Below are 27955 nucleotides of genomic sequence, written 5' to 3'. Positions count from 1 at the left end.
TCATTCCCTCTCTAGTGCTCTTCCATTGCAAATGCTAATAAAACCTCAACGGAAGGTGGCATTTGGGGCATCCAGGGAGGGGCATACATTTTCTGAAAGGTTGTAGATAGGCTTTTAAATACACGTACGTTATTTATAATAAGCACAGGACGGCTGTGGGAGGACGTCTTGAACTTCAGCCCTATTAATGCAACAAATACATGTATACGAAGCTCATTAAAGGCCATACATTAACTGCTCTCCAATCCACTGACTCCCGCCATCGGGGCTTGCCTACTAAGTTCCCTTACTTGATAGGAAATGGAACCAGTCTTTCTCGTCTTCAAACCTCAGTTTCCCCACCTGTACAAGGACCACGTGCTCCCCTCCGACAGGACACATCAAATCTAACCGGGCAAGATTCTACAGGCTCGAGGACAGCGTTAGGTAATCGGTAAAAGCCTGGAAAAACGACTGACAGCATTTACTCTTCTCCCGCCAAGACCAAACTTCCCGCCACCGCCCGCTTTCCAGAGCAGCCCCGAAGGGGCGTGACCCCGACAGCAGGAGCCACGCCCCAGGAGAGCCGAGGCGGGCCGGCCTTGGCCGCGCCCCACCCTGCGGCCCGGGGCAGGGACCTGCAGTGACGTCATACGACTTCCTCCGTAGCCATCCGCCACGAGAGAAAGTAGTCCCAAGCGCCCCCTTCAACCCGTCACCCATACTAGGCGACAGGTAAAATTATAGAGTCCCTCCTGACCCAATTATGGTCTGAGGCCTCGGAGCGACCTTGCGGAACCCTGGGAATCTGTTTTTCTCCGGGGCAGCGGTGGAAGTAGTTCCGGCACACAGTAGGAGGATGGGTTCCTCCGCAGCGGGGGAAAGAGGATGGCGACCTCGTCGATGCCGGAGCCGGAGAGGAAGGCGGCAACGAAAGCCTCAGGTGAGCGTCGGGTAATGTCAGGCCGCCGCCCTGCACCCTGCTGTGGAGTAGGGCCCCACTGCGGAGATACCCGGCGGCGAGGTCCCGGGCCGGCGGGGCTGTCCGAACAGGGCCCCGGGGTCCCAGGCCCTTTAGTCGCTCTCGCACTTGCCTGAGCGGAAACCCGGCGCCGCCGCAAGATGGCGTCGGGCCTGGAGCGCAGGCAGCGCCGGGGACAGCCCCGAGTCACCAGGCCCCGAGACCGTCGCTGTCAGCCCCCTCCGCAGGGGAACCAGGGGCGGGGGGAGCGAACCACTGACCCAGGGGGCCTGCGGGTTGTACCACCGACCCCGCACTCGGGGGGGGGCCTGGGGGCCAAAGGGCCGAACCACTGCGCCCGGACGGGGCCCGTAAAGCGAGCCATTGTGCGGGGCCTGGGAAAGGGCCAAGATTACCGGCCAGTGACCACCCAGCCAGGGAACGGCCCTAGCCTAGGAAGCGAGACTTCCTAATCCTCTTCCGGGAGCTCCCCTCGCAATACACGTGAAGCCCCGCCCTGTCAGAGACTCAGTCTTTGCATCTGCGAAATGGGCCCAAGAATGCGGATGAGGGGGTCGCGGTCGCCGGGGCCAGGGAGGCGGCCCACTTGTTCCAGTTCTGGTCACCTCTTCTCGCAGAGTGAAAACCCTAGACACTGCGCCCCCCTATCAGGCGGCCCTCTGAACCGATGGAGGAGAACGAGGTGGAGAGCAGTAGCGACGCCGCCCCTCTTCCTGGCCGGCCCGAGGAACCCTCTGAGAGTGGCCTGTGCGTGTGCACTTCAGAAGCCGTGTCTGCAGATAGCAGCGACGCCGCGTCTGCCCCAGGGTCGGGGGAGACCGACGACTCTGGCGTGGGGCAAAGCTCAGACCGCGGCGGCCGCTCTCTGGTATGGTCCGTGCTGGACGGCGTGGGTGGAGGCAGGGACCAGGGCAGCAGCACCTGGCAGCCGAGGAGCAGCAGCCAGCAAGGCTTGCTTGGTGCTTATATTGTTGTTTCTGAGCCAGGCACCACGCCAAACACCTGGCGTGGATTTTCTTGGCCAAGCTCATACCTTGTAAGAACATGCCACTTTTTTTTTTAAAGAAAGGGAAATCAAGGCACAGGCTGCTGACAGTCAGGACACAGGTCTAGACTTGGGCTTATCCACTGCCCTGCCCAGCGTCCCCACACCTGGAGAGGTAGCGTCCTGGGTCACATCTTGGCCCCTGCCGGGAAACCTTTCTGAGCCTCAGTCTTCCTGTCTGAGACGTGAAGCAGGAGTGCCTGCTTCCATGAGTGTGGGGTTGCCACCATTCCCTGGAGAACGCCTTGTAAGCCATGTCTTCCTGGCCCTGCCACTTTGTAGCTCTGAGATTCTGAGCAATCCACCCAACTTCTAGCCCTTGACTTCCTCATCTCAAAAGTGAGAATAACAACCATACTTGCCTTGTAGGGTTTTGTGAGGGTTACCCGAATCCCCGTGTGCAAAGCAGTAAAACTGCTCTCAGCACATGGTAAGCACATGGCGTTAGTCCTCCTTATCTGCAAGGTGGTGCTCACGTGCAGGCATCTCTTGACAGCTACAAAACAATGGCCCTCTCATTGGGGTTTCATTAGGTCAGCAGAGATGGGCCTGCCGTGTCTAGACCTTGGAGCTACAGTTGGGGACAAGACAGGTGTGGTCCAGGCCCTTATGGAGAGTGCAGCCTGGCATGGGGGTCATCATGGTGCAAGATGCATCCTACAGGCCTGGGGTTTGAGTGGGGGGTGCCTCTGTAGGACCGAGGAATTCAGTCCACGTTGGGCTTATCCACTGCGTGGCCAGTGGCAAGAGGCAGTGTCCTGGTTCAAGTTTTGACCCTGCCTGGAACTCACTGGGAGACCTCTCTGAAAAAGCCTCAGAAGTGCAAAAGCAACCTGCCATTTTGTGTCACAGTGATGGGGAACATGGAGGGCAGGAGCACAGAGGTCCTCACTTGGCCCCAGAGTCAGGGTGGACTTTCTGAAAGAGACTAACTAAAGGGTGGTGCAGAGGCTGAGTATGAATTAGCCGGGGGCAGTGTGGGAAGTTGTAGGCTGGAGGGAGGATTTATGCAACAACCCAAGGAAAACATCTCCAGCTGGGAGATCTCCAGGGAGGAGTGTGGAGAGCCCCTTCCCTTACTGGTCTTCTTTTCAGTAGACTCTGTGACTAGAGAGCTTCTCCCACCAGGCCTCAGTGGGGCTAAGGGTGTGGATGGCCCCACTCACCATGTCCTCGAGCTAGAGAGCTCTGGATAGCAAGTGGGAGCTGGCAGGGCCCCTGCCTGCCCCATCCCTGGCTCCTGAGCTGTGCCACTGTTCTCGTCCCCCAGGAGGAAGTATCTGAGGGCAGCTCAAGCACTGACCCTCTGCCTCATGGCTACCTCCCTGATTCATCTTCTGTGTCCCATGGGCCTGTGGCAGGGGTGCCAGGTGGCCCCCCAGCACTGGTGCATTCCAGTGCTCTCCCGGACCCCAACATGCTAGTGTCTGACTGCACAGCTTCCTCCTCGGACCTGGGCTCCGCCATTGACAAGATCATCGAGTCCACCATCGGGCCCGACCTCATCCAGAGTGAGTCAGAGGGTGACAGGGTCGCCTCACAGGGGTTTCCCTGCGAGTCCAGCAGCCAGCTGCGCACAGCCAGCTGCGTGAACAAGACAAGTGTGTAAGAGGGAAAGGATAACCCGTTGCCTGGTGGTGAATGACACAGGATTAAATAACTCAGTGCATTAAAGCCCTTAGCCTGGTGCCCCTGTGTGTCAGCGTTCAGTCGAAAACAGAAGTAGTTCTAGCTGTCTTTGTGCTGGGGACACTTCTCAACACTTCACATGCAGGAGCTCATTAATCCTCCCAGTAACCCCAAAGGTAGATGCTGTCATTATCCTTACCATCCAGATGAGAACCGAGGCATGGAGTACGTCACCACCGTCACTAGCATGGGGCAGAGGATGGTCCTGGGCCATAAGCCCAGACGGTGACCCCAGAGCACATGCTATTAGGTAGTATGCTGTGCTTTCTGTCATTAGTGATGTTCACAGAGGCCCTAGCAATTTACAGAGCTTTGGGACAGTCTGGGAAGCCAACTCAGAAAGTGGCGCAGGGGATTCTTGACCCTGAAGAAGTTCAGAGAGGGAGGAGGAGGACTTTCCTAGTAGTCAGAGGCCAGGGAGGTGGGTAGCCCCAGCATCCTGGTGACTTGGCCTGTGGCTCACTCACATCACCTCCCACCTGCCCTGCAGAGGCGCACCTGAGGGTCAATGGACCATGCAGCTGGTTTCCAGTTGCAAGAGGTAGGGGGACCTGTGAGTGGGCCTGTCCTGTGACCCCCTTCCAGGAGGGTGACCCTCCTCCTGTCTGCCTAGGCTGCATCACCGTGACCAGTGCTGAAGATGGTGGGGCTGAGGCCACACGCTACCTGATCCTGCAGGGCCCAGATGATGGTAAGACCAATATCAGCCCCAGGGAGGCCTGCAGGGAGCAGGAAAGGACAGGTCCTGCCTCAGATCTGTGTGAGCCCTGTGTGGTCTCAGCAGACTGTCCAGGGCAATTGCCATTGCTCTGGGCCTCACATTTCCCTATTGGCAAGGTGCCTCTGGTGGGGAATTTGGTTCTGGGATCCCTGGGCCTGCCTGGGACAGGGCAGCTGGAGCTCATAGCCAGTCCTGCCCCATGCTGGACTTCCCTCAATCCTCTGATCTGTTCCCCAGGTGCCCCCATGACATCACCAATGTCCAGCTCCACCCTGGCCCACAGCCTGGCTGCCATCGAAGCCCTGTCTGATGGTCCCACGTCCACATCCACATGCCTGGAGCCACCTGAGGAGGTGCAGGGTGGGGCCAGCTCCCTGGCACAGCTGCCTCCGGCCTCTGGCACTGAGGAGCTGGACCTGCAGAGCCTGGAGGCCATGATGGAGGTGGTCGTGGTGCAGCAGTTCAAGTGCAAGATGTGCCAGTACCGCAGCAGTACCAAGGCCACGCTGCTGCGGCACATGCGGGAGCGGCACTTCCGCCCAGGTACGTCTGCAGCAGCCTGGCTTGAATGGCATGGAGGGTGGCGTCCTGGGGACCAGACACGACAGGCTCGTCTACCCTCGCAGCAGCCACAACAGCAGCAGCTGGTAAGAAGGGACGTCTCCGGAAATGCGGCAGCTCCACCAAGACCCAGGAGGAGGAAGGGCCCGAGGAGGAGGAGGAGGATGACATTGTAGATGCTGGTGCCATTGACGACCTGGAGGGTGAGCACCAGGGTTCTGAGGGCGGCCGTCCCACCCCCATCGGCAGCGACTCACTGAGCGCCCCGCTCTCGTGGGGCAGACACACCACTGGGCGCTTCCAGCGTTCGAGAGGAGGCTGGCGTGGGACCGGGACTGTGCAGTTGTGCAGGCTGCACACTTGCATACAGCCAGGGGCCTTTCTCACATTTATTCAATAGCAGTGTAGGCAAAAACGCATCTGTGGGGGCTTTCTTTGTAGTAATGCTGAAAGTAAAAAGAAAAAGCCATATATTTTGTTTGCCTTACGTCTGAAATACTATTTCAACACACATTTATTTTTTAAAAATTAGTTATTTCACTTCACTTATGCTAATTTTTGAAATCATCTTTCAGTTTGGACAAGGCTCTTGAAGTACTCGGTCGCCATCTGTGGCTGGCGGCTGCTGGGTGGGATGGTGCAGTTTGTGAACTCGGGTTGACTACAGCTGTTTTCTGGTGATGATCAGAATGTGTTGAGGAGGGGCTGCTTCCTCGGCTTCACATAAAGATACTGCTTGAGCTCATGGCAGGTGCCAGGAAGGATGCAGAGAAAGGACAGCAGGGGCTTGGAGGAGGGATGCTGACAGTCTCTTGGGGGCCACCTCGAGGAGCTGACCAAGGGGTCAGGGCTGGAAGGGTGGGCCCAGCCACTGTCCTTCTTTCACTGCCCCCACAGAGGACAGCGACTACAATCCAGCTGAGGATGAGCCCCGAGGCCGGCAGCTTCGGCTCCAGCGCCCCACACCCAGTTCCCCAAGACCACGAAGGCGACCTGGCCGGCCCCGGAAGCTGCCTCGTCTGGACACCTCAGACCTGTCTGCTGGTGAGACTTGGTCATGGGCAGGGCCATGTGTGGGGTGGCCTTACTCCCCGCGTGCTTCTGTGGAGCACCTGAGACTGAGTCTGCCACGGTGCGGCAGCCTTGCCCCACTGTCCCACAGGCCTCCAGTAGAGGGGAGGTCCCAGCCAGAAGCCCTAGCACAGCTTGGGAAGCTGACTCCCAGTGGCAAATTGTCACAGCAGGAGAGGAGTCAGGGTGTCTGTGACTGAACCGTTAAGAAGTTTCCAACATCACTGAAATGAGAACACCAGTCGGCGGCCCCAGCTGTGGGTGTGTGCGCGCTGCTGCCTCTCGCATGCTGCGTGGCCAGGAGAGCGTCGCTTGCCCCTTATCTGTGAAACTTCTGATGTTTAAAGTGGTAGACTCAGTGCTGCGTGAGGAGGCGACACATTCAGATCACCTGCGCTGCCGAGGGTGCGAGTGACAGCAGCCCCTCCCTCCCTGCCTCCCACTGACCCCTGGTCACAGCCTCACAGGGGAAGCCAGTAGAGAGCATTGCGGTCACTTCCCAAGCCCACAGTGTGACCGTTTGACAGATAGGACAAACTAGGCTCAGAGGGGGACAGTGTTGCCTGAGGACGCACTGACGGTGGAGCCCAGCGTCCTGCCTGAGAGGTCCCCAGATCTCTTGCTATAGCTTAAGACTGTCCCATTTAAGCTTGTCCCTCTGACCTTGGGCTGCCTGCAAGTGACCCAATGTGTGCATCAGTGGTCTGTGACTGGGTTTGGGGGCATCTTGACTGGCCTACGGCCCACCTGTCCCCGTGGGTCCTATGTGTGTGGCCGACCTGTGACCTGCCCGTCTGTGGCAGGTGGGGGAGATCCTCTAGTGAGCTCACAAAGCGGCAAGAGCCCTCCAGGGCCGCCAGATCCCGAGGCTCCCAGCTCCTCTGGCCCAGGACACCTGGAGGCCCTGGGCAAGGCTGGCAAGGCCACCGTGGAGCCTGGTGTGAGCCAGTCAGACACGGAGATCGCAGCCCCGTCCTGCCCGGAGGAGCCCGATGCCCCGCCACGCCGCCGTGGTCGACCTTCGCGGAGATTTCTGGGCAAGAAATACCGCAAGTACGTGGAGTAGAGCTGAGGGCGGAGGAGGCGGATGGAGGGGCCCCTTGGGTCCCTTGGAGCTCCCACCACCAGACCTCCCACACCCTCTTGCAGGTACTACTACAAGTCACCCAAACCTCTTCTGAGGCCCTATCTGTGCCGCATTTGTGGCTCGCGCTTCCTGTCCCACGAGGACCTGCGCTTCCACGTCAACTCCCACGAGGCTGGTGACCCCCAGCTCTTCAAGTGCCTGCAGTGCAGCTACCGCTCCCGCCGCTGGTCCTCGCTCAAGGTGCAGCAGCGGCGGGTACAGGGGACACGGAAGGCAGGCAGAGGCCGCCATGGTGCCGAGGGAGGGGACTGACCCGTGCGTGCTGGTCACCTTTCCCTTCCTCTCGGGACTTGTGGAGAGAGCCTAGCCTTCCAGCCTCGCTGGGACACTGCGAGGGGCCTGTGGAGGGCTGCCATGGTGTGCGGGGTCGCACGGTGGCACCCCACTTTCAGGGCGCAGTTGCCACGTGGTTGTCATAGGTTTGCTTGCTCACCGCCACACCCTGGCCGGAGTGGCCTCTTCAGATGGTGTTGGGGAGCCTTGCAGCAGAGGGCAGTGATGTGTGTCAAGAAAGAGGCTCCGTCCCCCTTAGCCCGCAGGTTCCGCGTGGGCCTGGGCAGCCCCAGGCCTTCTTTATTCTGGCTCATTTTATCCTCGCGTGGCCCACTGGGGGTGCAGGGTTTCACTAGCCCCATTTTCTGTCCTGGGAACCTGCGAGTTGGTCTGGCCAGTGTACTGTGGCAGCTTGGCAGCTGTTGGGGGTACATCAGGCACTGGTGGTCAGTCACATGCTTTCTTTATGTACTGCTTCCTGCAGACAGGAACCCATGACCCGGAAGTTGTTCTCTGGGTGCCATAGGGGGCTCTCGCATAGCATAGTGGGAAGGGCGGAGGCCATGGAGCCATGCCAACTAGCTCTGCATCACAAGGTCCTTTCACCCCGAGCCTGTTTCCTCTTTTGTCAGATGGCAAGCTGGCACAGGGCTTGGCACAGAGTAGGTGCTGTTACTGGGGAGGGTCCCCAGACTCTGCAGGCCTCGGCCCCTGTAATGCACCTGCTGCCCTTACACCCTTAGTCTGTGAGCTCCCGTGGCAACCCAGCGGCCCTGGGTGCAGACAGAGGGGAGGCGGGCCCAGCCATTGCTCCTCTCCTGCAGGAGCACATGTTCAACCATGTGGGCAGCAAGCCCTACAAGTGCGACGAGTGCAGCTATACCAGCGTCTACCGCAAGGACGTCATTCGGCACGCGGCGGTTCACAGTCGGGACAGGTCAGGGCATGGGGGCGCCACTGGGCAGGGGGAGGGGGAGGCCAGGCTCACCCGATCTGGTCCCACCCTCTTCAGGAAGCCAAGGTGATCATTCCCGATCAGGTAGGCTAGGACAGGGCAGGAGCAGGGCCTCGGGGCCCAGGTCTGGTTTTTGTTCACACCTGGAAAATAGGGACAGTCAGGGACTTGAAGGAGATTTTGTGCCTGCAGGGTTTCTATAAATGATTAGCGATCCCATGCCCTCCAGACCCACACTTCTCAGTGCCAAGAACAGACTTAGGACCAGAAGAAACAGGTGCACCTAGAGACCGGTGGTGGCTCACTGAGTTACAGTTACAGCTTCAGCCAAGGGCTGGCTTCCCTGGGAGCAGTGTGGGAGCAGAGGTGGATGAAGACACACTGGCACCCTGACTCACAGGGGTCTGTGGAAAAGTCGGCTTTCCAGGGTGTCTGTGGATTTTCTTAAAAACCTGTTATGGTGGCGCACACCTGTAATCCCAGCTACATAGGAGGCTGAGGCAGGAGGGATCACAAGTTCAAGGCCAGCCTGGCCACCTTAGCCCCTGTCTCAAAATGAAAAGGGCTGGGCTGTAGCTCAGTGGAAGCATGCCCCTGGGTTCAGTCCCCAGCGGTGGGATGGGGGCAGGTAGAGGGAAAGAGGAAAGGAAGGAAGTAAAGGGAGGGAGCTGGGGAGGGAGCAGAAGGGAATTCTGTGGCCAGGTAAGACTGGGGTCACCAGACTGAGCACCTGCCCTTCCGTGGCCCTTTCCTGTGGGGCTTCTCAGCATTTTGTGGTTGAGAGAGGAGATCATTTCCCAAGGTACCCAAGTGCAGAGCGTGTCACGGCATGTCTCAGCATTGTCCCTAGTGAACCCCCATCCCAGAAACCTGGTCCAAGAGGAAGGATCTTAGTGGGGAGCAGAGGAACTTAGGACTCAGACAGACTCTGGGGGATACGAGGCTGTGTGGGCTGAGGAGGTGTGCTTAACTCCGGGTCTTCCTTTCCTAGGAAGAAGAGGCCAGATCCGGTGAGTGCGGGGCCCTGGCCTGGGAGTGCCTGCCTGGGGGTCGGGGCCAGGGCTGGGCAGGAGGTGGTCTGACCAGCCTTCCTTCTCCTCTTCCCTCTTCATCCGGCCTCCTCTCACGTCTTCCCAGACTCCAAAACTGAGCTCCTTCCCCTGCCCTGTGTGTGGCCGCGTGTACCCCATGCAGAAGAGGCTGACACAGCACATGAAGACGCACAGCACTGAGAAGCCCCACATGTGCGACAAGGTGGGTGGGCCAAGGGCTGGGCGGGTTGGGGACCTGCCCTGGGCTGTCCCCCTGACTCCACTCCATCCCCACAGTGTGGCAAGTCCTTCAAGAAGCGCTACACCTTCAAAATGCACCTGCTCACACACATCCAGGCTGTCGCCAACCGCAGGTACTTCCCGGCGGAGGCCCCTGCTGATGGGAGCACCCCGCCCGGCGCTGAGCGCCCCTCCCTCTTACCGCCCCCAGGTTCAAGTGTGAGTTCTGTGAGTTCGTCTGTGAGGACAAGAAGGCACTGCTGAACCACCAGCTCTCCCACGTCAGCGACAAGCCCTTCAGATGCAGCTTTTGTCCCTACCGCACCTTCCGGGAAGACTTCCTGCTGTCCCACGTGGCTGTCAAGCACACAGGTCAGGCTGGCACCCCCTCGTGCCCCCCAGCTTTCTGTTCCCCGTGGCCCAGGTCCGAGGCTCCTTCTCCCAGCAGCCCAGCCCTGGGAGCATCACGTCCTCAGGGTGTAAATGGGCTTCCCTGCGTGGCCAGGCCTCACCTGGGCTTGCTGCAGCCGCAGCAGGTAGGCCTGGCGAACAGAAGACCATGTTCTGTCCCCTTGGCGCCCAGCCCAGCCTCTGGTAGGCACCTGGGGGAGTGGAGACAAGGGGCTCGGTTCCCTTAGTGGATTTGTGTCTACCTGGGGGGTGTGGCCGGTGACCTTGAAGACAGCCCCTCTCGGGAAGACTGAGTGCAGCAGGCGCCCTGATCCGTGGCAGTCCTGCCACCACACTGGAAGCCTGGGAATGGATTTCTGGGAGTGGCAGCAGGAGAGGTCACAGGGTTGGGATGGCCTCCCGGAGGGCAGCGAGGGCAGGCATTCGCCACCTGTGCCCACAGGAGCCAAGCCCTTTGCCTGTGAGTACTGCCACTTCAGCACGCGCCACAAGAAGAACCTGCGCCTGCACGTGCGGTGCCGCCACGCAGGCAGCTTCGAGGAGTGGGGGCGGCGCCACCCTGAGGAGCCCCCTTCCCGCCGCCGCCCCTTCTTCTCTCTGCAGCAGATTGAGGAGCTGAAGCAGCAGCACGGCGCCGCCCCTGGACCGCCTCCCAGCTCCCCGGGGCCTCCCCAGGTGAGCAGGTGGCAGGCAAGGGCTTGGGGGCGTGGGCCAGGTGTGGTGCCGCCTCTCCCGGCCCCAGTGTCTTCCTTTGCACGCTGAGGTCCACCAAAACGATCCCGCCCTTTAGATCGTGGCAAGGCCAGCCTGAGCACAGAGTAGGACGGCTCTCCAGAGCACATAGAGAGAATGGAAATACTAGTAGGGTTTTTAATTATTCTCACGCGGAATTCCAAAAGTCAGTAGTCCAGGACTGGCACGGCAGTTTCCTGGTCACCAGGGACCACGCTCTCAACAGTCCCACTCAGCCATTCCAGATACACAACTTCCATTTTTGTGGTTGCCTCATGGTCCAGTAAGGTCGCAGGAACACCAGCCTTCTCAGCCACATCCTAGACAGGAAGCGAGAGGAAGGGATGGGGAAGGTAAAAAGCAGACCTGCCATCTGCCCTTGTATCTTTCCCATGAACTTTAAGTCTCTTTTTCAGCTTCGAGGCCAAACATTACCTAGCTGTAAGGGAGGCTGAGAAATGTAGTCTTCAGGCTGAGTGTGTGTCCTCCCACGGTGAAAACCAGGGTGCTGTTAAGAAAGGAGGGAAGGATGGATTCGGGGTCCGTGGCTCTCCTCTGCCATGTGAGTGCATGCAATGGCCCCAGAAAAAATGGACCCCAGGGTGTGCTGATAGAGCCTAGGCTGGGAGCCAGACAGTCTGGGTTCGAGTCTCGCCCTCCTCAGGCAGTCGCTCCTCTGAGCCTCGCTCGGCCATTTCATTTTGGTATTGAACTGAAAAGCATCTTGAAAAGTGGCTGTGAAGACAGACAAGCCAAGAGATGTGAAATGGCGACACCCTGGGCGCTGGGGAGTGCTGCTGGACTCTGGCCCCCCTCAGGCTTGGTCATGTCCTCCCCCACAGATCCCCCCAGAGGCAGCTCCTTTCCAGTCACCTGAAACCCCCCCGCTGCTCTGTTCTGACACCCTGGGTGGTGCTACCATCATCTACCAGCAGGGTGAGCTCTGGGAGGTGGGGGCTCCAGGCCGGGCAGGACAGGGTCGGTAGTGCCTGTGGACGGAGCATGCGGAGGGTGGTGCTAGGTACCAGCCCTTTCTCAAGCTCGGGTCTCACCCCACCAGGAGCTGAGGAGTCCACGGCGATGGCCACACAGACAGCGCTGGATCTGCTGCTGAACATGAGTGCCCAGCGGGAGCTGGGGGGCACAGCCCTGCAGGTGAGCTGCCTGGGATCCCCACCCAGCACACAGCTCCATGCTGAACCCTGGGAGTGGAGAGCAGTGCAGGCCTGCCCTACCCGCAGAAGCTCCTAGCTAGAGGGGCACAGGTCCACTGAAATCTTGTGGGCAGACTTGAGGGGAACTGGCTGTGCAGCCAGGGAGGCCCTAGGAGGCCAAGGAGCACGGGGCTCTCTGCTCTCCAGCCGCCACGACCCTGCCGGGCTGGGCAGAGCGTGCCGTGGCCTGTGGCTTCTGGGCCCTATTCTCGCTTGGTCTTCCTCTTCACCCTGTGGCTGCCCTGCTCCCGTGGGTGTTCCTCAGGGACTGTCAGCGTCCCACCTCACCAAGTCCCTGGTCCTGAGACACCTCCTGTAGCCTCCAGACTCTTAAGGCTGCCTAGCTCAGGGCTCTCTTGCACTCCAGCCCAGCGGTTTCCACTCCACCTGCAGTTCATCACCTTCACCCCTTCCTTCCTCCACCCCACTACCAGGGATCCCTGCACCCCTCCCTTCTCTGCCCCGCACACCCAGCCCACTTCCAAGGCAGAAGGCGTCTGCCAGTGCCTCCCTCGTCCCAGCCCCTGGGAAAGATGGAGCGCGTGTGTTGTAGATGGTCAACTCCAGGAACGCGGAGCAATAATGTGCCGCTGAGCCAGGCAGAGAACGGAGGGGCTCCACGAGGGAGGGCTGGCATGGACCCAGAAAGCTATCGTCCTTGTGTTTGGGGCCACGTAGAAGTTTTGCATTCTTAGATAGTTTACAGTTTTTGCCTTTGATATGAGCCCTAGAAAGAACTCCCCCAACCTTCACGACAAGATTAAACATACATTTGTATTTTTTCTTAGGGTTTTATTTTTCACATTTAAATCTTCACTCCACCAGGAATTTGGTTTTGGTGTATACAGAAAGGTAGGGGTCTAACTTAATCTTTTTCCAAAAGTCATCCAGTGATGTTAAATAATCTGATCCCCATGGTTTGAGGGACCTGTTATCATCTACTGGATCCCACGTGTGTGGTGCATCTGGACTTCCCAGGTGTCCTGTTGATTGCTGCGTGCGTGCCTGTCACGTGTATTTTTTTTCTTTCTTTCTTTCTTTCTTTCTTTCTTTCTTTCTTTCTTTCTTTCTTTCTTTCTTTCTTTCTTTTTTCTTTTTCTTTTCCTTTCTTTCTTTCTTTCTTTCTTTCTTTCTTTTTTTCTTTCTTTCTTTCTTTCTTTCTTTCTTTCTTTTTTATTTATTTATTTTTTTTGGTACTAGGGATTGAACCCAGGGGCACTCAACCACTGAGCCACATCCCCAGCCCTTTTTTGTATTTTATTTAGAGACAGGGTTTCCTGGAGCTGCTTAGGACCTCACTAAGCTTCTTAGGCTGGCTTTGAACTCTGCCTCAACCTCCCGAGCTGCTGGAATTACAGGTGTGCACCACTGCACCTGGCATGTATTTTGTTTGCTGATTACAAAAGCACAGGCTTGGGGGAAAACAGTACTAGGAAATGTTCAGTCCACAAGGTGAAAGTCTATAACATCCTCTTCTCCTTCAGATAACCGGTTAACAAAGAACTTCTATAGGATTTTGCCCATGCACACTTAAACTAGCCTTTGTTCCTTAAAAAAATGGGACCACACTAGTTATACTTCTCAGCAGTGTGCACTGTGCCGCCTCACCAGCACACCTCTGCTCTTCATTCATCGTGTAGATGTTTTGGCATTTAGCCAGATCTTTATTGGTTGGATTGTTTCTAGTTTTTCACTGACTTAAGCAGTGCAATCTGATGGAAGCGTATCATGGTTTTAATTTGTAAGCGTGATTATAATCGAGGTTGGACTTCTTTGTTTGTCCAAGACTGCTCTGTTCCTCCCCTGGACCACCTGTTTGTATCCTCCAGCAATTTTCTGTTATCTTTGCTTTATAAGAACTATTTTTCATTCTTCCTTTTAGTGTGGGGATTAAACTCAGAGGTGCTCTACCACTCAGCTATGTACCCAGCCTTTTTTATTTTTCATTTTTTTCATTTTGAAACTGGGTCTTTCTGAGTTGCTTAGGGCCTTACTGAGTTGCTGAGTCTGGCTTTGAACTCCCTCCAAGCTGCTGGGATTACAGGCGTGTGCCACTGCACCCACCACTATTAACATTGATTTTTTAAAAATAGTTGTAGGTGGACACAATATCTTTATTTTATTTATTTATATGTGGTACTGAGGATTGAGCCAGTGCCTCACACATGCCAGGCAAGCCCTCTGCCACTGAGCCACAACCTCAGCCCACTATTGACATTTTGAGCCAGATAATCCTGTATTGTGGGTACTGTCCTGGGAAGTGTGAGATGTTTAGCAGCATCGCTGGCCTCTACCCCCTATATGCCAGTGACATCCCACTTTAGTTATGACAAACAGAAACGTCTGTGGACATGATCAAATGTCCCCTAGAAGGTGCAATCCCTGTGTCATTCTTATTAGCTCTTTCCAGTTGACAGATGTGATTTGGAACGCCTGAGTGTGTTTTAGAAAGAACTCAGGCTGTGCACACACGAGTGGTGGCAGCACCGAGTCTGGCCCGAGTGTGGATGAGCCTTGAGGCACTGAGATGGAGAAGGGTCTTACCCGTCCTTTGCCAGGCTCTGCTCATGATGCCCAGTCATGCTATTGCAGGTGGCCGTGGTGAAATCAGAGGACGTGGATGCGGGGTTAGCCTCTCCTGGTGGGCAGCCCTCCCCCGAAGACACCACTCCACAGGTGGTGACCCTCCATGTGGCAGAGCCAGGGGGCAGTGTGGCAGCCGAGAGCCAGCTAGGTACCCCTGACCTACAGCAGATCACCTTGGCACCTGGTCCATTTGGTGGAGCTGGCTACAGTGTCATCACAGCACCCCCTATGGAGGAGGGGACATCAGCTCCTGGCACACCTTACAGGTGAGACGTGCCTTCCGCACGGCCCATGCCTGCCTTCTAACGTGTGCTGTGGACAGTCAGATCTGGCCCTGTCCCACTCATGCCTGGTAGCAAGAGTAGCTAGCTGGTGGAAGATTCTGTCCTCCTCAGGTCAGGAGCTTCCATTCTTGGCCACTTAGCTTTTCCAGGAACTGATCCTCCTGATCTCACCTGACCCATTCCAGTGAGATCCGTGTTTCCCTCTTACAAATAAGGAAGTAGGCCAGGGAGGTTAAGTGACTGGACTGAGGCCAGACATGCAGGAGGTAAGGCTTTGACCCTGGTCCCTCTAGTCTCTAATGCCCTCACCTTAGATGACCAAGTGCTTTCTAGTTCTGACAGCTGGAGCCAGCTCAGGCTCTTGTGCCCACATTTGAGGGCTAACACCTTGGCTTCCCTGCAATGACCAAGAGTTTGGGGCAGAAGTGTTAATGTGCTCAGTGGAACTCAGGGCCATCTGAGGGAGTCCAGGTACCGTGGCAGGTGTCAGCAGCCATGGGCAGGCTGACCTCTGCATCTTCCCTCTGCTCTTGGCTGCAGGTCCTAGCTGGCCTTGCCTCCACAGGGACCGGGCTTGTGCTGGCAGATCCACACCATTTGTCCTGCCCAGCCCTCTCCTCCTACCCCCTGACCAGATTGGGCTAGGCCCCTGGGGCTCTTTGCCTGGCTGTCTTCTGCCCATCAAAGGGACAGAGCCTACCACTTTTTGAGCAGGACAGTTTATTGAACACTTGGTAACTGTTTACAGAAGAGACAGCAGAGGCTCAGCTGGCACAGGGCAGAGCCCCAGGGTTCATCTGGTGTCTGGCTCATCTGTCAGTGATGGCAGTTACCCTCAGTTGATGCTGGCTGCCTGGGGGAAGGGGGTTCCTGTGACCCTCCATCCTCACCACCCGCTTCTCTGCTCTCAGTGAAGAGCCTCCAGGGGAGGCAGCCCAGGCTGTGGTTGTGAGTGACACCCTCAAAGAAGCTGGCACCCACTACATCATGGCTGCTGATGGGACCCAGTTGCACCACATCGAGGTGAGGCTTGAGGTAGCTGACCCCAGCCTCCATCTTCTCCTAACCCACTCCTCAGCGCCTCACGCTGTGCTGTGGTCTCTCCACAGCTGACCGCAGATGGCTCCATCTCCTTCCCAAGCTCAGATGCCCTGGCCTCTGGAGCCAAGTGGCCCCTGCTGCAGTGTGGGGGGCTGCCCAGAGATGGCTCCGAACCTCCATCTCCAGCCAAGACCCTCCGGGCGGGAGACTCCCAGCACTCTGCCTCCCCGCCTCCTGCAGCCAGCAAAACTCTGGGCCTGGCAGTGCCCCCCTCCCCACCGTCCGCAGCCACTGCAGCATCAAAGAAATTTTCCTGCAAGATCTGTGCTGAGGCCTTCCCTGGCCGAGCTGAGATGGAGAGTCACAAACGGGCCCATGCTGGGCCTGGTGCCTTCAAGTGCCCTGACTGCCCCTTCAGTGCCCGCCAGTGGCCCGAGGTCCGGGTAAGTGCTACCCCCACGATGCCTCTGCTATCATTCATTTGGCCACAGGTTTCTGTAACTGTCATTTATTGAGCAAGCCCTCAAACCAGGTCCTCTGTTCCCCTCTGGAGTCAGAGGTGATTCAGCAAGGTCCCAGCTCTTAGGGAGCTCAGTATGGTGGGAGGCCAAGAAGACCTGAGGAAGGCCAGATATCGTCCCCAGTGAGAAGCAAGTGAGGCGAGAGAGCACAGCACAGTGCAGTCAGTGAACTGGGTGCTAGGGACAGAAGGTAGGGGAGCCGGGTCTACGTGAGCGAAGGCACAGAGGGTGACAGTGTGCAGTGTGGGTAGGGAACTTGAGCTGTGCACCCCATGGGCAGCTTCCAGGTCCAGCTCTTAGTGAAGCCGAACGACTTCTTTTTTCCCTCAGTACTAGAGACTGAGCCCAGGGCACTTTACCACTGAGTTCACTCCCCAGCCCCTTTTATTTTTTGAGACAATGTCTCAGTGATTTGCTTAGGGTCTAAGTTGCTGAGACAGGCCTCCATCCACCTGCCTCAGCCTCCCAAGTTGCTGGGATGACGGGTGTGCCCTTGCCCAGCCCACACCAACATTGGCCTGAGGATTCCAAGCTTCCAGATCCGATCATGCACTGCTTAGTGAGTGAGCTCACTTGAGGGGCCAGGACCCACAGCCCCCCATCAAAATGGGAAAACCAAGGCCCAACTAGGCAGGCCTAAGCCCTGGACTCTCAGAGGTTCCCCCCTGCAGCACCTGTTAAGTCCCACTTGCAAAGAGCTGGGACAGGGTTTTCCAAGTGACCTATTGGTGGCACCTGGCTTCTCTTGGGCCACAGCCACCCCATCTTGCTTTGGTGTGTATTTTCTACACAGCTCCTCACAGTGCACGGGGTTTTGGTTTCCCCCAATCCAGTTCACTCGGCTCCCTACCAGTTCCTGCTGAGGACCTGGGGGCTTGTTGCCACCTATCCTGACCCAGTGGTGCCCAACTGTCCCTTCTGCAGGCCCACATGGCACAGCACTCAAGTCTGCGGCCCCACCAGTGCAGCCAGTGCAGCTTTGCCTCCAAGAACAAGAAGGACCTGCGGCGGCACATGCTGACCCACACCAACGAGAAGCCTTTCTCGTGCCACCTCTGCGGGCAGCGGTGAGGCCAGGTGCAGCTGGGCAAGGGCTGCTGGGCACGCCCAGTGGAGCCAGCCTGAGCCTCCTTGCTTCCTCTTCAGTTTCAACCGTAACGGGCACCTCAAGTTCCACATCCAGCGACTGCACAGTCCTGACGGGAGGAAGTCAGGCACCCCTGCAGTCCGGACCCCAGCCCAGACCCCCACCCAGACCATCATCCTGAATAGTGACGATGAGACACTGGCTACGCTGCACAGTGAGTGGCTCCTGGGACCACAGGGTGGGCACCAGGGTGGGTCCAGAGACTTGAGCCACTGTCCCAGGAGGCATCTCGGGGGCAGGATGTTCTAGGTATCCCTAGAACCCCTTGGTGAGCACCTTTCTCTCTCTGCCTAGCTGCCCTCCAGTCCAGTCATGGGGTCCTGGGCCCAGAGAGGCTACAGCAGGCCCTGGGCCAGGAACACATTATTGTGGCCCAGGAACAGACAGTGGCCAATCAGGTAAGAGCCAGGGCCAACAGCCATGCTGGCAGGTCACGGACAGGATGGGGGAAGACAAGAGCTGAGGCTAGAGCTGGCTTGGTCTTGGCAGGAGGAAGCCACCTATATCCAAGAGATCACCACAGCAGATGGTCAGACGGTACAGCACCTGGTGACCTCTGACAACCAGGTGAGCTACTACTCACCCCGTCTTGACCTCTCCCCCACCTAAGGGAGCGGCAGTACTTTCCACACCATCACTCCCGTGGTCCACGCGTGCAGCTGCCATGGATGTCCCTGGTCCTCCGCTGCCTTCCCAGCTGAGCTTCTGGTGAGGGGGCCCTCTTATCCGCCACCTCCCACCCTTCTTTAGGTGCAGTATATCATCTCTCAGGATGGTGTCCAGCACCTGCTGCCCCAGGAATATGTTGTGGTCCCTGATGGCCACCACATCCAGGTAGGCCAGGCCTGGCGTGAAGTGGGGTGCAGGAGGAAGGCTGTATGACCTCCTTCTGGGGATCATGGTCCACTTCCTCTCTCCAGGTACAGGAGGGCCAGATCACACACATCCAGTACGAACAAGGAGCCCCATTCCTCCAGGAGTCCCAGGTAGAGCCCCAAGGGACTAGACGGAGCTGAAGCATGGAGCGCTTCCCCAGGGCCCCATCTCATCAACTTCTCCCCCTCCAGATCCAGTACGTGCCTGTATCCCCGGGCCAGCAGCTGGTCACACAAGCGCAGCTTGAGGCTGCAGCACACTCTGCTGTCACAGGTATGGGGCTGGATCACGGGGGCTGGGGCCATGCATATAGTTCTGGGGCCTTGGGCTCACCATGCTTTCCCCTCCCCTGGCAGCGGTGGCTGATGCTGCCATGGCCCAAGCCCAGGGCCTGTTTGGCACAGAGGAAGCAGTGCCTGAACACGTGCAACAGCTGCAGCACCAGGGCATCGAGTACGACGTCATCACCCTGGCCGATGACTGAGCCCAAGGGCCCAACGCAGATCATGGATATCGGGGCCAGCTCTCCTGGGGTGGGGGGACACACCTCCCTATCCCACTTAGGGCCTCTAGATACTGGGCACCCCAAGAGAGCCAGACCTGTGTTGTCAGGGTTGGGAGGCAGCCGTGGACCCCAGCCAGGACATGCTGGGTGCCCCAGCCTGCAGGCAGGCTTTGGGAGAGAAATTTTATTTTTGTTTGGATGGACCCACTGATCCCTCAGTCTCAATAAAGGGACCAGAGTCCAGCCCTGGCCATCTTATTTTGTCCACCGCTAACAGTCTGAACCAAGCAAGGACAAGGAAGCAGAAGGCAGGCGCCGGTGAAGAGCCCACCACAGGTGGGAGAGTGAGGTGGAGGCTGCCTGGCCCTGAAGTGCAGCTGGCCCTGCCTCTGTAAGTATGGTGGTCCCACCGCAGGGCAGACCCTCGCTGCAGATGCCTGATCGCAGGAGAGGGCGAGCTGGGGGGAGCCCTGCTGAGCACCTCAGTCCGTGCCTTCCTCCCCTGGGCTCTGCCCAGAGGCCCTCAGAGAGCAGGCACCACATCCTGAGGGCTGTGGTAGATCTGAAGCTGCACTTGGTTCTAAGCTTTGACTGTAGTAAAACATATAGCTGCCCCCTCACAGGGTGGCCCCAGGACCAGCAAGTGGCTTTTGGCCTGGGCATAAAGCATAGCTGCCCAGAGGCATCTGGGCAGGCCCAGCCATGGGTTTGAGCTAGACAGTGCAGGCTCTGGGCTCTTCCAACCTGCTAAGCAAGGTGGAGACCACCAGGGACCAGTTGTGTCCCTGGATGGGGTGTGAAGGCCCAGGGGTCACAAGAAGGTGAGCCTGGGTGGGAAAGGGAATTGGTCCCAGAAGTAGCTCCAGGTTCTCAGCCTTCTCTGTCCTCAAGACCCTCACAAGTTCTTGGGGAAGGGGGGTTCTGTATTTTCTTTTACAAATGAAACAAGGCGCCCACGGGGGCAGCGTGGGGGTGGGAAGGCATTGGGCCTATTTACAAGGGACTTGGAGTGAGTCTGAGGTGGGCAGTGGGGATGGGGCAGGGAGGGGGAGCCCTGGCAAAGCCACAATATTCCTATGTCACTGGCAGCCCAAGTCCTGCTGCCACCCCAGGGGGAGTCCCTGGGGTCTGCTCAGCCTCCAGAGGCCCGAGTCCCAGCAGTCCATACCAGCACCCCTGGGGCTCCTCCTCCCCGCAGGGTATGTTAAGTGGGGTGAGGCTCGCGACTAGGGCCCTGTTCGCGGCTTGAGTCCCGGTCCTTGGCCTCCAAGGAGGAGGAGGAGGAGGAGGAGGAGGAGGAGGAGGAAGAGCTGGAGCCGTGGCTTCGCCCTGACTGCCGATAGGCTGCGCTCAGCTCCTGCAGCCGCTCAGGCGTGGGCCCCCACTTGGCAAAGCCAGGGTCGTTCTGCAGGAACAGCACGGCTGTGTTGTGCAGGGCCTTGTAGTGCATCTCCTCCCTGCGGACAAGGCGGGTGCTCAGAGTGGGGCTCGCCCAGCCCAGGCAGACCAGCCCTCCTTCCTCTGCCCTCCCTGGGCACCCACTTCTTGCAGATGTGCTGGGAGCCACTGCGGTACTCATGCTCAAAGGCAGGCAGGACCAGCTGGTGGCGTTTGAAGTGGCTCTGCTCCATTCGGGTGAGCGCTGGTGTCGGGGGTTCCCGCCACTCAGGGATAAACACGATGAAGGACAGGGGCTCTGGTGAGCTCTCCAGCAGTTTCTGGGGGAGAAAGAACAGGGTGGGTATCGGAGGCTGTCCTCCAGATGGCTGGCAATTCTGCCTCTCCCCAGCAGTGGTGACACCCACCTCAAAGTGAGAGACCATGGCATCCATGAGCTCCTCGCAGAATGGAGGGTTGGCCTCAAAGGAACCACTCAGTGGGGCAAAGTCCAGGCAGGGCCTAGGGCAGAGGTGAACACTCAGTCCCATCAGGACCTAGTCCCTCTACCAGACACATGTCACCCCCACCCATAGACAGCCACACTGAAGAAATGCCCATAGGCAGGCCAGAGGCCAACCCTTGCCCTTCATTTGCCTTGGGCACTGAATGGGTAAGGACAGAGGCTCAGGCGTGGGTGCCCACGTTCACCAAGCTGAGAAGCAGCCGTGCTGAGCTGTTCCCGTCACAGCAGGGCATACCCGGGACTCCCTGGCTGCTGAGCTGTGGCCTCCTGCTGTTGTGGCCATTCTTCCTCCTGGTCACAGCTTGTGTTCTTTCATCAGTGCTCACCCCACCTGGTGGGTCTACTCTGGGGGCTCTGAGGCGAGACCCTGCTGGGTGCTGCCCTCCATGTGGCTGATTCACTGGGAAGCTCGCAGGCCGGATCAGGGCATTCGCACGCCTGCCCACAGGGCAGGAAGGCTGAGGCTGTCAGAGGTCAAGCCACCTGTCCAGGGTCCCACCGCCGGCAAGTGAGGAAGGCGAGGACTGCCTCCAAGCCAAGGCTGCCTAAGGCTGCCTGACTCCAAACCCCTAAGGCACTGGGAAGCAGCTGGCCAAGGTGGGCCCTGTGCTCTGGAGGTCTGCTTCCTAGGCATGGGCAGAAGGGGCCCAGCAGCCCCAAGCTCTCACCCGCGGGAGCCAAAGTAGCCATCTGTGTCAGGAAAGGCAGAACAGTACTGGCGGAAGTAGCAATTGAGGGGTGAGGCAAAGCACTCGAAGCTGACGCCGAAGAGTCGGTGGAGGGCCTCAAAGACGTGCACGGGCAGTGATCCCTGCAGGCCAGTCCCCTCGTAGAGGCCCACGCCAAACATCATCTGCAGAGTGGCCTCAGTCAGTGTTGGGCTCAACCTCCCTCCTCCCTCCAGGGGAGCCCTCCCTCTGTGGCCCCAAGACTATACCTGGTACCGTCGGAGAAGACACCAGACCCTGGGCAGGAACCTCTCAAAGGCAGAGTCATCAATGCAGCTATAGCGGTAAAGGAGCCACTGCAGGACCAAAAGTGTGGACTTTAGTAGTGGCCCACATCCATATCACTGGCCACCTACTGAGGACTTGGTTAAGAAAGATCCCAGGCCCCAACTCACACCATCAGCTAGGGTCCTCCTCCCCTCAGCTCTTACCAGCTTGCTGAAGTAGTTGCGGCTGACCTTGACCATCTCTCCCTTATACCGGATGCAGACCACGTTGTTCTCCATGTGCATCTCCACACTGGGCATGGGGGGTGCGGACACGGCCAGCCTCACTGGGTAACAGTACACCAGGCGGGGCTCCACCTCAGAGGCCTCTACCTCCTCTGTGGGCAGGGAGAGCAGTAAGGGACTGTCCTGTCCCCATGGCCTCTGCTTCTACTATGTGGCCAAGTGTTTATACCAAGGGGAAGAAGTTTCAGTCCATGGATCAGTTAACTGTGGCTCAGACAATTTCAGTAGCAGAGAACAAAAAAAGCATCTTTTAAAAGCCACCAGGCAGTTGGCAGGGGCATAAACTGGTGGCCTGTGTCTACATGCTGTCAATGTGGCACTGAAGCAACCCCATCTGTCACACCTTGGGGCCTGGTGTGCAGGAAGGTCTTGCTGCTGGACACAAGTATGAGAACTCTGTCTTCATCATAATAGTCAAACCACCGGGACCCCAAGGATCCTCAAGACAGTGTACCTGTTACAATGGTTTATTTGGCCCACACGTGAGTACTCAAGATCCTACGGTCAGGTATTATACCTCTGTCTGGGCAGACTGAGGCGTCCAGGTCCACCTCACTGCTTACTGGCCTTTCTCCCCCAACTCCTGGCTCTTCCTTTCTCATTACTTATCCCCATTTCCCAGAGGAGTGCTGAGACCTCCTAGCCAAAGGGTGCAGTAGGGTCTCCCCAAACACTGCTGGAGAAAAGGACCCCCCAAGCTCGGCTTTATTGTTCCTTCAGTCAGGGCCTGGAGCAGAGTTGGTGGCATCACAGGAGGATCCCCATCATCTTGCTCCTACCTGGGATATTGTTCTCCTTGAGGATGGCAAGATGCTTCTCTCGGATCCGCTTGACATACTCCAGGGAGATGTGATAGATCTTACTGCAGATGCCTTCCACAGAGTCCTTGGCTGCTGCTGAGACGTGGGGGCCACACTGCCTCCGCAGGTGTTCCAGGCGGTCCTGGAGAAAACTCCCGATCAGGATACTTGTGGAGGCCAAAGGGTCTCAGTGGGGCTAGCAAATAACTGCAAGGCTGTTGAATCCAGCAGTCTTTGCTTTGAAACTGGTTTCACTACTTGCTAGCTGTGTCCCTTAGACAAATCCCTTAGCCTCTCTGAATAGTATTCCTCAGTGGTCAAGGGAACATAAAATACCTAACAAGGCAGTTTGAACATTAAATGTAACCAAGCCCCTGGGATACAACAAGCGTCCAACAAATGCCAGCAGTTTTTGTTGGGGTTACGCTGTGCTAGACTCCATGATGACTACGCGGGAAACAGAAGCCAGGCAATGGTCCCAGCTTACAGCATCTGTACTCCATCAGGGCATGGTGATTACAAAACAAGGAGCTTGGCTGGTGTGGATTTAAAAGCTGAGCTTTTAGCTACTTGCAAGGATGACTGTAGGCATTTGTAATTTTGCTGAATCACGCCTGTGAAACTGCAGAGTGAAAATGAGTCACTCTGGCTAGTGAGTACACCTACCTTTGTCACTCTCTACGTGTCAAGTACACAGATACTATCGTGAAGTGCGAAACCTTGTCTCTTGTGAAAAATGGTCCTGAAAAGAAAGCCCATTGCTAGTGCTGGTGGAGAGGCTTAAGAAGTGATAGGTTTTGGCCAGAAAACAGAATTGTTCTGGACACATTAAGAGCAGGGACTTGAATCTGATGGTAGCTTTTAACTGTAATATAAACACAAGGAAAAGCAGTTTGTCAATCTGCTTCCAAAAATCTACTTGGGAGATGTTGAACATTCATTAAGTTGAAAAGGCAGCCGTGTGTGTGTGTGTGGCCAAGCCTAAGATTCTGTTAAGAACCTTAAGGGAGATGGACGCAGTGGCACTTGCCTGTAATCCCAGCAACTCAGGAGGCTGAGGCAGGAGGACTGCAGATTCAAAGCCAGCCTTGACAACTTAGGAAGCCCTAAGCAATGTCTCAAAAATTTAAAAAAGGGCAGGGGTGTGGCTCAGTAGTTAAGGTCCCTGGGTTTGATCCCCAATACCCCCCCCCCAAAAAAAGTTAGGGGAAATGTCCTTTGGGGAGAAAGCCAGGAGCCTAGACAGACGTCTCCACAGTCATGAGTCTGGGGACTGATAATGTCAAGGTCTGCTGTACTGCACAAGACAGGCTGCCATGGAGCCCTGCCAGCCTGGACAAGCAAAGTAAGTTTCCTGAAGGGAAGTGGCCAGAGAGCCTTTCCACTCGCCTCACCCTGGGGTCCACTCACCATGTAGTCCTCCTTGGAGGCCGAGTGGTCTTTCCGAAGCCAGCTAAAAGTATCTTCCACGTTCCACTTGACCACCTTCCTGCTGTCAGGGGATGCACTCCTGCCGGTCAAGGATGAGAAGGAAGGCTCAGCTGTGTGTACGGCCCAGCTGTTCAGGTGCCTGCTCCACCCTCCCCTCCCAATTCCCCTTCACTGGCGTCCAAGGCATCAGCCCCTAGGCTTACATCCCAGCCCTTGTCCTGCCTTTGTGTGAGCCCTGTGTGAGCATAGGCCAGATGGCCTAAGACCTCCCACTCTGATCACAGACCCGTCTTGTGTGGGGCAATGACAGCTGACCTGGACTCAATGAGCCGCCTGGCAGCCTCTGCGTATTTAAAGAGCAGGCGCTTGGCTTCCTCCCGGAACTTGATTCGGGATAACCTGGGTTAGAGAGTGGCAGAATTAGAGCCCTCCTACACATGACTGGGCAGCACTGAGTGGTCCAGCCGCGGGAATGTACCTGATGGGAATGTCATTCATGATTTCACGAAACATGGAAGGTGATACAACTGGTTCACAGTTGCTTGGCAACAGGGGGTCAGATCCTTTGTCCACCACCTTGCGCTCCAGCATCCAGCGGTTGAAAGATTCCCGTGGAGGCTCAATACCTGAGGGACAGAGAACTGCTGAGGCTCTGGATTTAGCCACCAGGTTCCACTTTGGGGCCTGGCACACAGGAGGCACCACACTGGGCAGTAAACAAGACCTGATCCCTGCTACTTCAGAAGCTTACTTTCTAGATTGCATTTCCCAAACTATATTCTGAGAATCGCTAATTTATTATAGTGTCAATAATGTCACGTAGGGCTAAAAAGAAAAGGGAAGAGAAGTATCTATGTTTCAGCAAAGTAAAGCAGATTTATTTACTGATTGTAAAAATTAAAAACTGCAATTTTAAATAGAGCAGCCATTTCACTCACTAGTGTTGATACTTGTGAGGCACAAGTATTCTTTTTATGTTCTTTTACAGATATGTGAAGTGTTGACTGTGCCTGGCAAACAGTAAGCTCCAGCCACCCGTTAGGTAAGCACTGTCCTACCCCCACCTTACAGTAAGGAAACCACAGTGTGGAGGTGCTGAGTGATGAACTCAGAATCAGACAGTGGTTAACAGAACCAGGACTCCACCAGGCCTGTCCCACTCCACTGCCCATGCTCTGAACCACCAAGCTCCCCTGCACCATCCCTAAGCCCAGATGGCAAAGCCTGGCTCTTGCTAAAGGTGGCTGGAGACCCCGGAGGCTGAGGCCCAGGAGTTACCCTCTCGCTGCTGGCACAGCTCCCTGTAGTGCTGCCGCAATTTCAGGATGAGCTGGGAGCGGAACAGCTCCACTTCAGGATGCGGTGGCAACACCTCGGAAGGTCCTCGGTGCTTGATGACAGCGTTGGTCTGGATGTCCAGGTCCCAGTACACCCTTGGGGCACACAGAAGCAATGAGGATGCCCTGCCTGCTGCCACCATACCCCACAGTCCCAAGCAAGCTGACCATTAGCAATGGGCACCTCCAAGTCAATTAGCAGGGACTCACTCAGGGGTCGAAGGAGAGCTGCTTGCTGTTTATCTTCAGGGATGCACCCCAAATCTTCAGCGTTGGAGTTCCTGGGACGCTGGGGAGCTGGGCACTGACTGGCCTGTGGGTGTCACAGGAATTTCAATCTAGGGCAAAAGAGGGACACAGGCACTGGATCAGGAAATTTAGCAACCAGGCTCCAACACTGTGTACCTGGTGAGCTGTGTCCTGGGCCCCCCTCCTGACCAGCCTGCCTAAGCCCAACTCTTGCAGGGAGTCTGTTGGCTGCCTGCCTGAGTTGGTCACTTACCAGACAGGTCCTGAGAGCCCCGGACACTCACCTTGGGCTTCTTCACACCATTGCCGCTTGGCTGCTCTTCCGAGAGCTGCCGCTTTCTGGGCTTGTTCTCAGGCGGGGGGGTTTCCACCAAGCTTGAATCTTGGGGCAGTGGGGTCGCATTCAGCCCCAAAGGGTCCGACTGGTGGAGGGAGACCAGCAGAGTTGCAACCAGGGCCAGTGGCTTAGGAGCCCCAGTACTTCGGAGTCTCGTGCCCTCCCACCCCTGCTCTACTCCACGGAGAACTCAGAGGCCTGGGATGCTGGTGGAGATGCCGGGCTTTGCTCCTGCCTGATGCTCGGAAATGTGTCGTTGCATGAGCTACTCCCCTCCTGATTTCCTCACCTTCAAGATGGCCACACAGCCCTACCTCACCACTGGAGATTACACGAGTCAGTGAGTGCGACTTGCTTAGCAGCACATACACCATGAGATCGGCGCTTGGTACGTTATTTTATTTTTCTTAAGAATGAAAGCCAGGAATAAAGGAGAGACTCAAGAAATGCTTATTTTCAAAAGATCGAGACCCTGTGAATGGATCTTTGATGACACCAAGAGTATGTGTGGTCCTGAGCATGTGGTCCTGAAATCACAGCAGAGTGCAGTCATGCTTGCCTACTGCTGGCTGTGAGACATCAGGCCCTTTTGGTGGCCTGAACCTCAGTGTTTTCATCTGTAAAATGGGGGTGCCACGTGGCTTGCTTGTATCTAGTAAAGGCTGCCCAAGCTGAGGAGCCCTAAGCCCACATTCCGACAGCCTCCTCCCTGCACTTCCCATCATACTGATGTTCAAATGCTTAGAACTGTCTTCTCGTACCACTCTCACTTAGCTAACTTCACCTTAGATGCTGATTCTCAGAGAAGTGCTTTCTGTGCCTTTCTCCTCCCCAGACCAAGTCAGGATCCCTGCTGTACTTTTTTTTGGTGGTGCTGGGGATCAAACCCAGGGCCTTGCACATGCTAGGCAAGCACCACAGCCCCGCCACTGTACTCCTTCATCATACTACTCACACAGCTGCAACTGCCCCACTCTACTGAGCTGGGAGCACATTGCAAGGGGAGGGGCGTGTCTATCTTGCTCACACCAGCTCCCTGGCACAGTGCCCAACAGGTACTGGCACTTCACTGTGCTACTCTATGCTAATCTATACTGTCTACTTGTCAGTCTCCCCTATTTGAATGCAGGCTCCAGGAGGGCAGGGACTGCATCTGTCTTGTTTGACACTCTGTATGCTGGTGTTAGCACAGGGCTGGGCACCAACAGCTGTTCAGAGCACATTTGGGGAAGATGACCCACGTGCCAGAGGCTGTTGAGGCCCCTGGACTAGGCGGCACTCACAATCACATCGTGCTGCCCAGCACGGGCATCTCCCACAGGGGACTGGTTGGTGAATCGGTTGAAAGTAGTAGGGACGGTTTCTCCCTCGGCTCCAGCACTTCTCCCAGCCCGCATGCACCAGCTCCTCTGCAAACAAGCGCCCAGAACCCAGCCAAGGTCATGGCTGCCCTCGGAGGACCCTTTCTACCCACTGCCCACCACTGCCCCTGCCAGTACCTGGAGGTCCTGTACCAGGCGGACTGGCTTTGGAGAACAGGGCTGGCTCTGGGTGGAGGTGCCTGGGGAGTGACTCAGCAGGGATGCTTCCTCCCGGGGGCTGCCGTGATTCTCATTGGCCATCTCAGCACCCACACGGGACCTGCCA

The 27955-nt window shown here is 56.9% G+C and overlaps 2 protein-coding genes across 3 annotated transcripts; one reads left to right on the top strand and one right to left on the bottom strand.

Moving 5' to 3' along the window:
* On the top strand, window positions 1-19254 carry ZNF335 (zinc finger protein 335). Of its 2 annotated transcripts, none has more exons than XM_079126963.1 (28): window positions 1-922; window positions 1579-1829; window positions 3277-3517; window positions 4309-4386; window positions 4654-4959; window positions 5046-5180; window positions 5875-6021; window positions 6852-7101; window positions 7198-7375; window positions 8293-8405; window positions 9415-9433; window positions 9561-9677; window positions 9752-9828; window positions 9906-10066; window positions 10548-10780; window positions 11680-11773; window positions 11898-11992; window positions 14644-14903; window positions 15833-15944; window positions 16031-16405; window positions 17408-17550; window positions 17630-17784; window positions 17925-18028; window positions 18120-18197; window positions 18381-18464; window positions 18551-18616; window positions 18698-18779; window positions 18863-19254. In XM_079126963.1, the coding sequence occupies exons 2-28, from the start codon at window positions 1629-1631 to the stop codon at window positions 18988-18990; spliced, it is 4032 nt and encodes a 1343-aa protein (XP_078983089.1). In that variant the 5' UTR covers window positions 1-922; window positions 1579-1628; the 3' UTR covers window positions 18991-19254. The 2 variants fall into 2 exon arrangements, with proteins under 2 accessions (XP_078983089.1, XP_078983088.1); XM_079126962.1 differs by having other exon boundaries at window positions 3-922; window positions 5043-5180.
* Window positions 19153-27948, bottom strand: PCIF1 (phosphorylated CTD interacting factor 1). The gene is given in 20 exon segments (XM_079126976.1): window positions 19153-20468; window positions 20554-20729; window positions 20817-20910; window positions 21583-21767; window positions 21852-21938; window positions 22074-22246; window positions 22934-23096; window positions 24365-24464; window positions 24701-24784; window positions 24864-25011; window positions 25664-25852; window positions 25933-25971; window positions 25974-26018; window positions 26021-26060; window positions 26256-26393; window positions 27592-27611; window positions 27614-27629; window positions 27631-27654; window positions 27656-27715; window positions 27808-27948. Coding segments are annotated over 20 exon segments (2157 nt in total). The 5' UTR covers window positions 27931-27948; the 3' UTR covers window positions 19153-20215.
* Between the last annotated feature and the right edge of the window lie 7 nt (window positions 27949-27955).

This window comes from Sciurus vulgaris (genome assembly GCF_902686455.1).
Source record: "Sciurus vulgaris genome assembly, chromosome: 2".
Classification (NCBI taxonomy): domain Eukaryota; kingdom Metazoa; phylum Chordata; class Mammalia; order Rodentia; family Sciuridae; genus Sciurus; species Sciurus vulgaris.
Note: the sequence above shows the minus strand (reverse complement) of the source record. Positions and strands in the feature narration are given on the sequence as shown.

Excerpts from the sequence above, each read along its gene's own strand:
- ZNF335 (XM_079126962.1), top strand. The coding sequence starts at position 1,629 with ATGGAGGAGAACGAGGTGGAGAGCAGTAGCGACGCCGCCCCTCTTCCT. Across the intron at positions 11,774-11,897 it reads TACCATCATCTACCAGCAGG|GAGCTGAGGAGTCCACGGCG; the intron begins GTGAGCTCTGGG and ends TCACCCCACCAG. Across the intron at positions 17,551-17,629 it reads TGCCACCTCTGCGGGCAGCG|TTTCAACCGTAACGGGCACC; the intron begins GTGAGGCCAGGT and ends CTTCCTCTTCAG.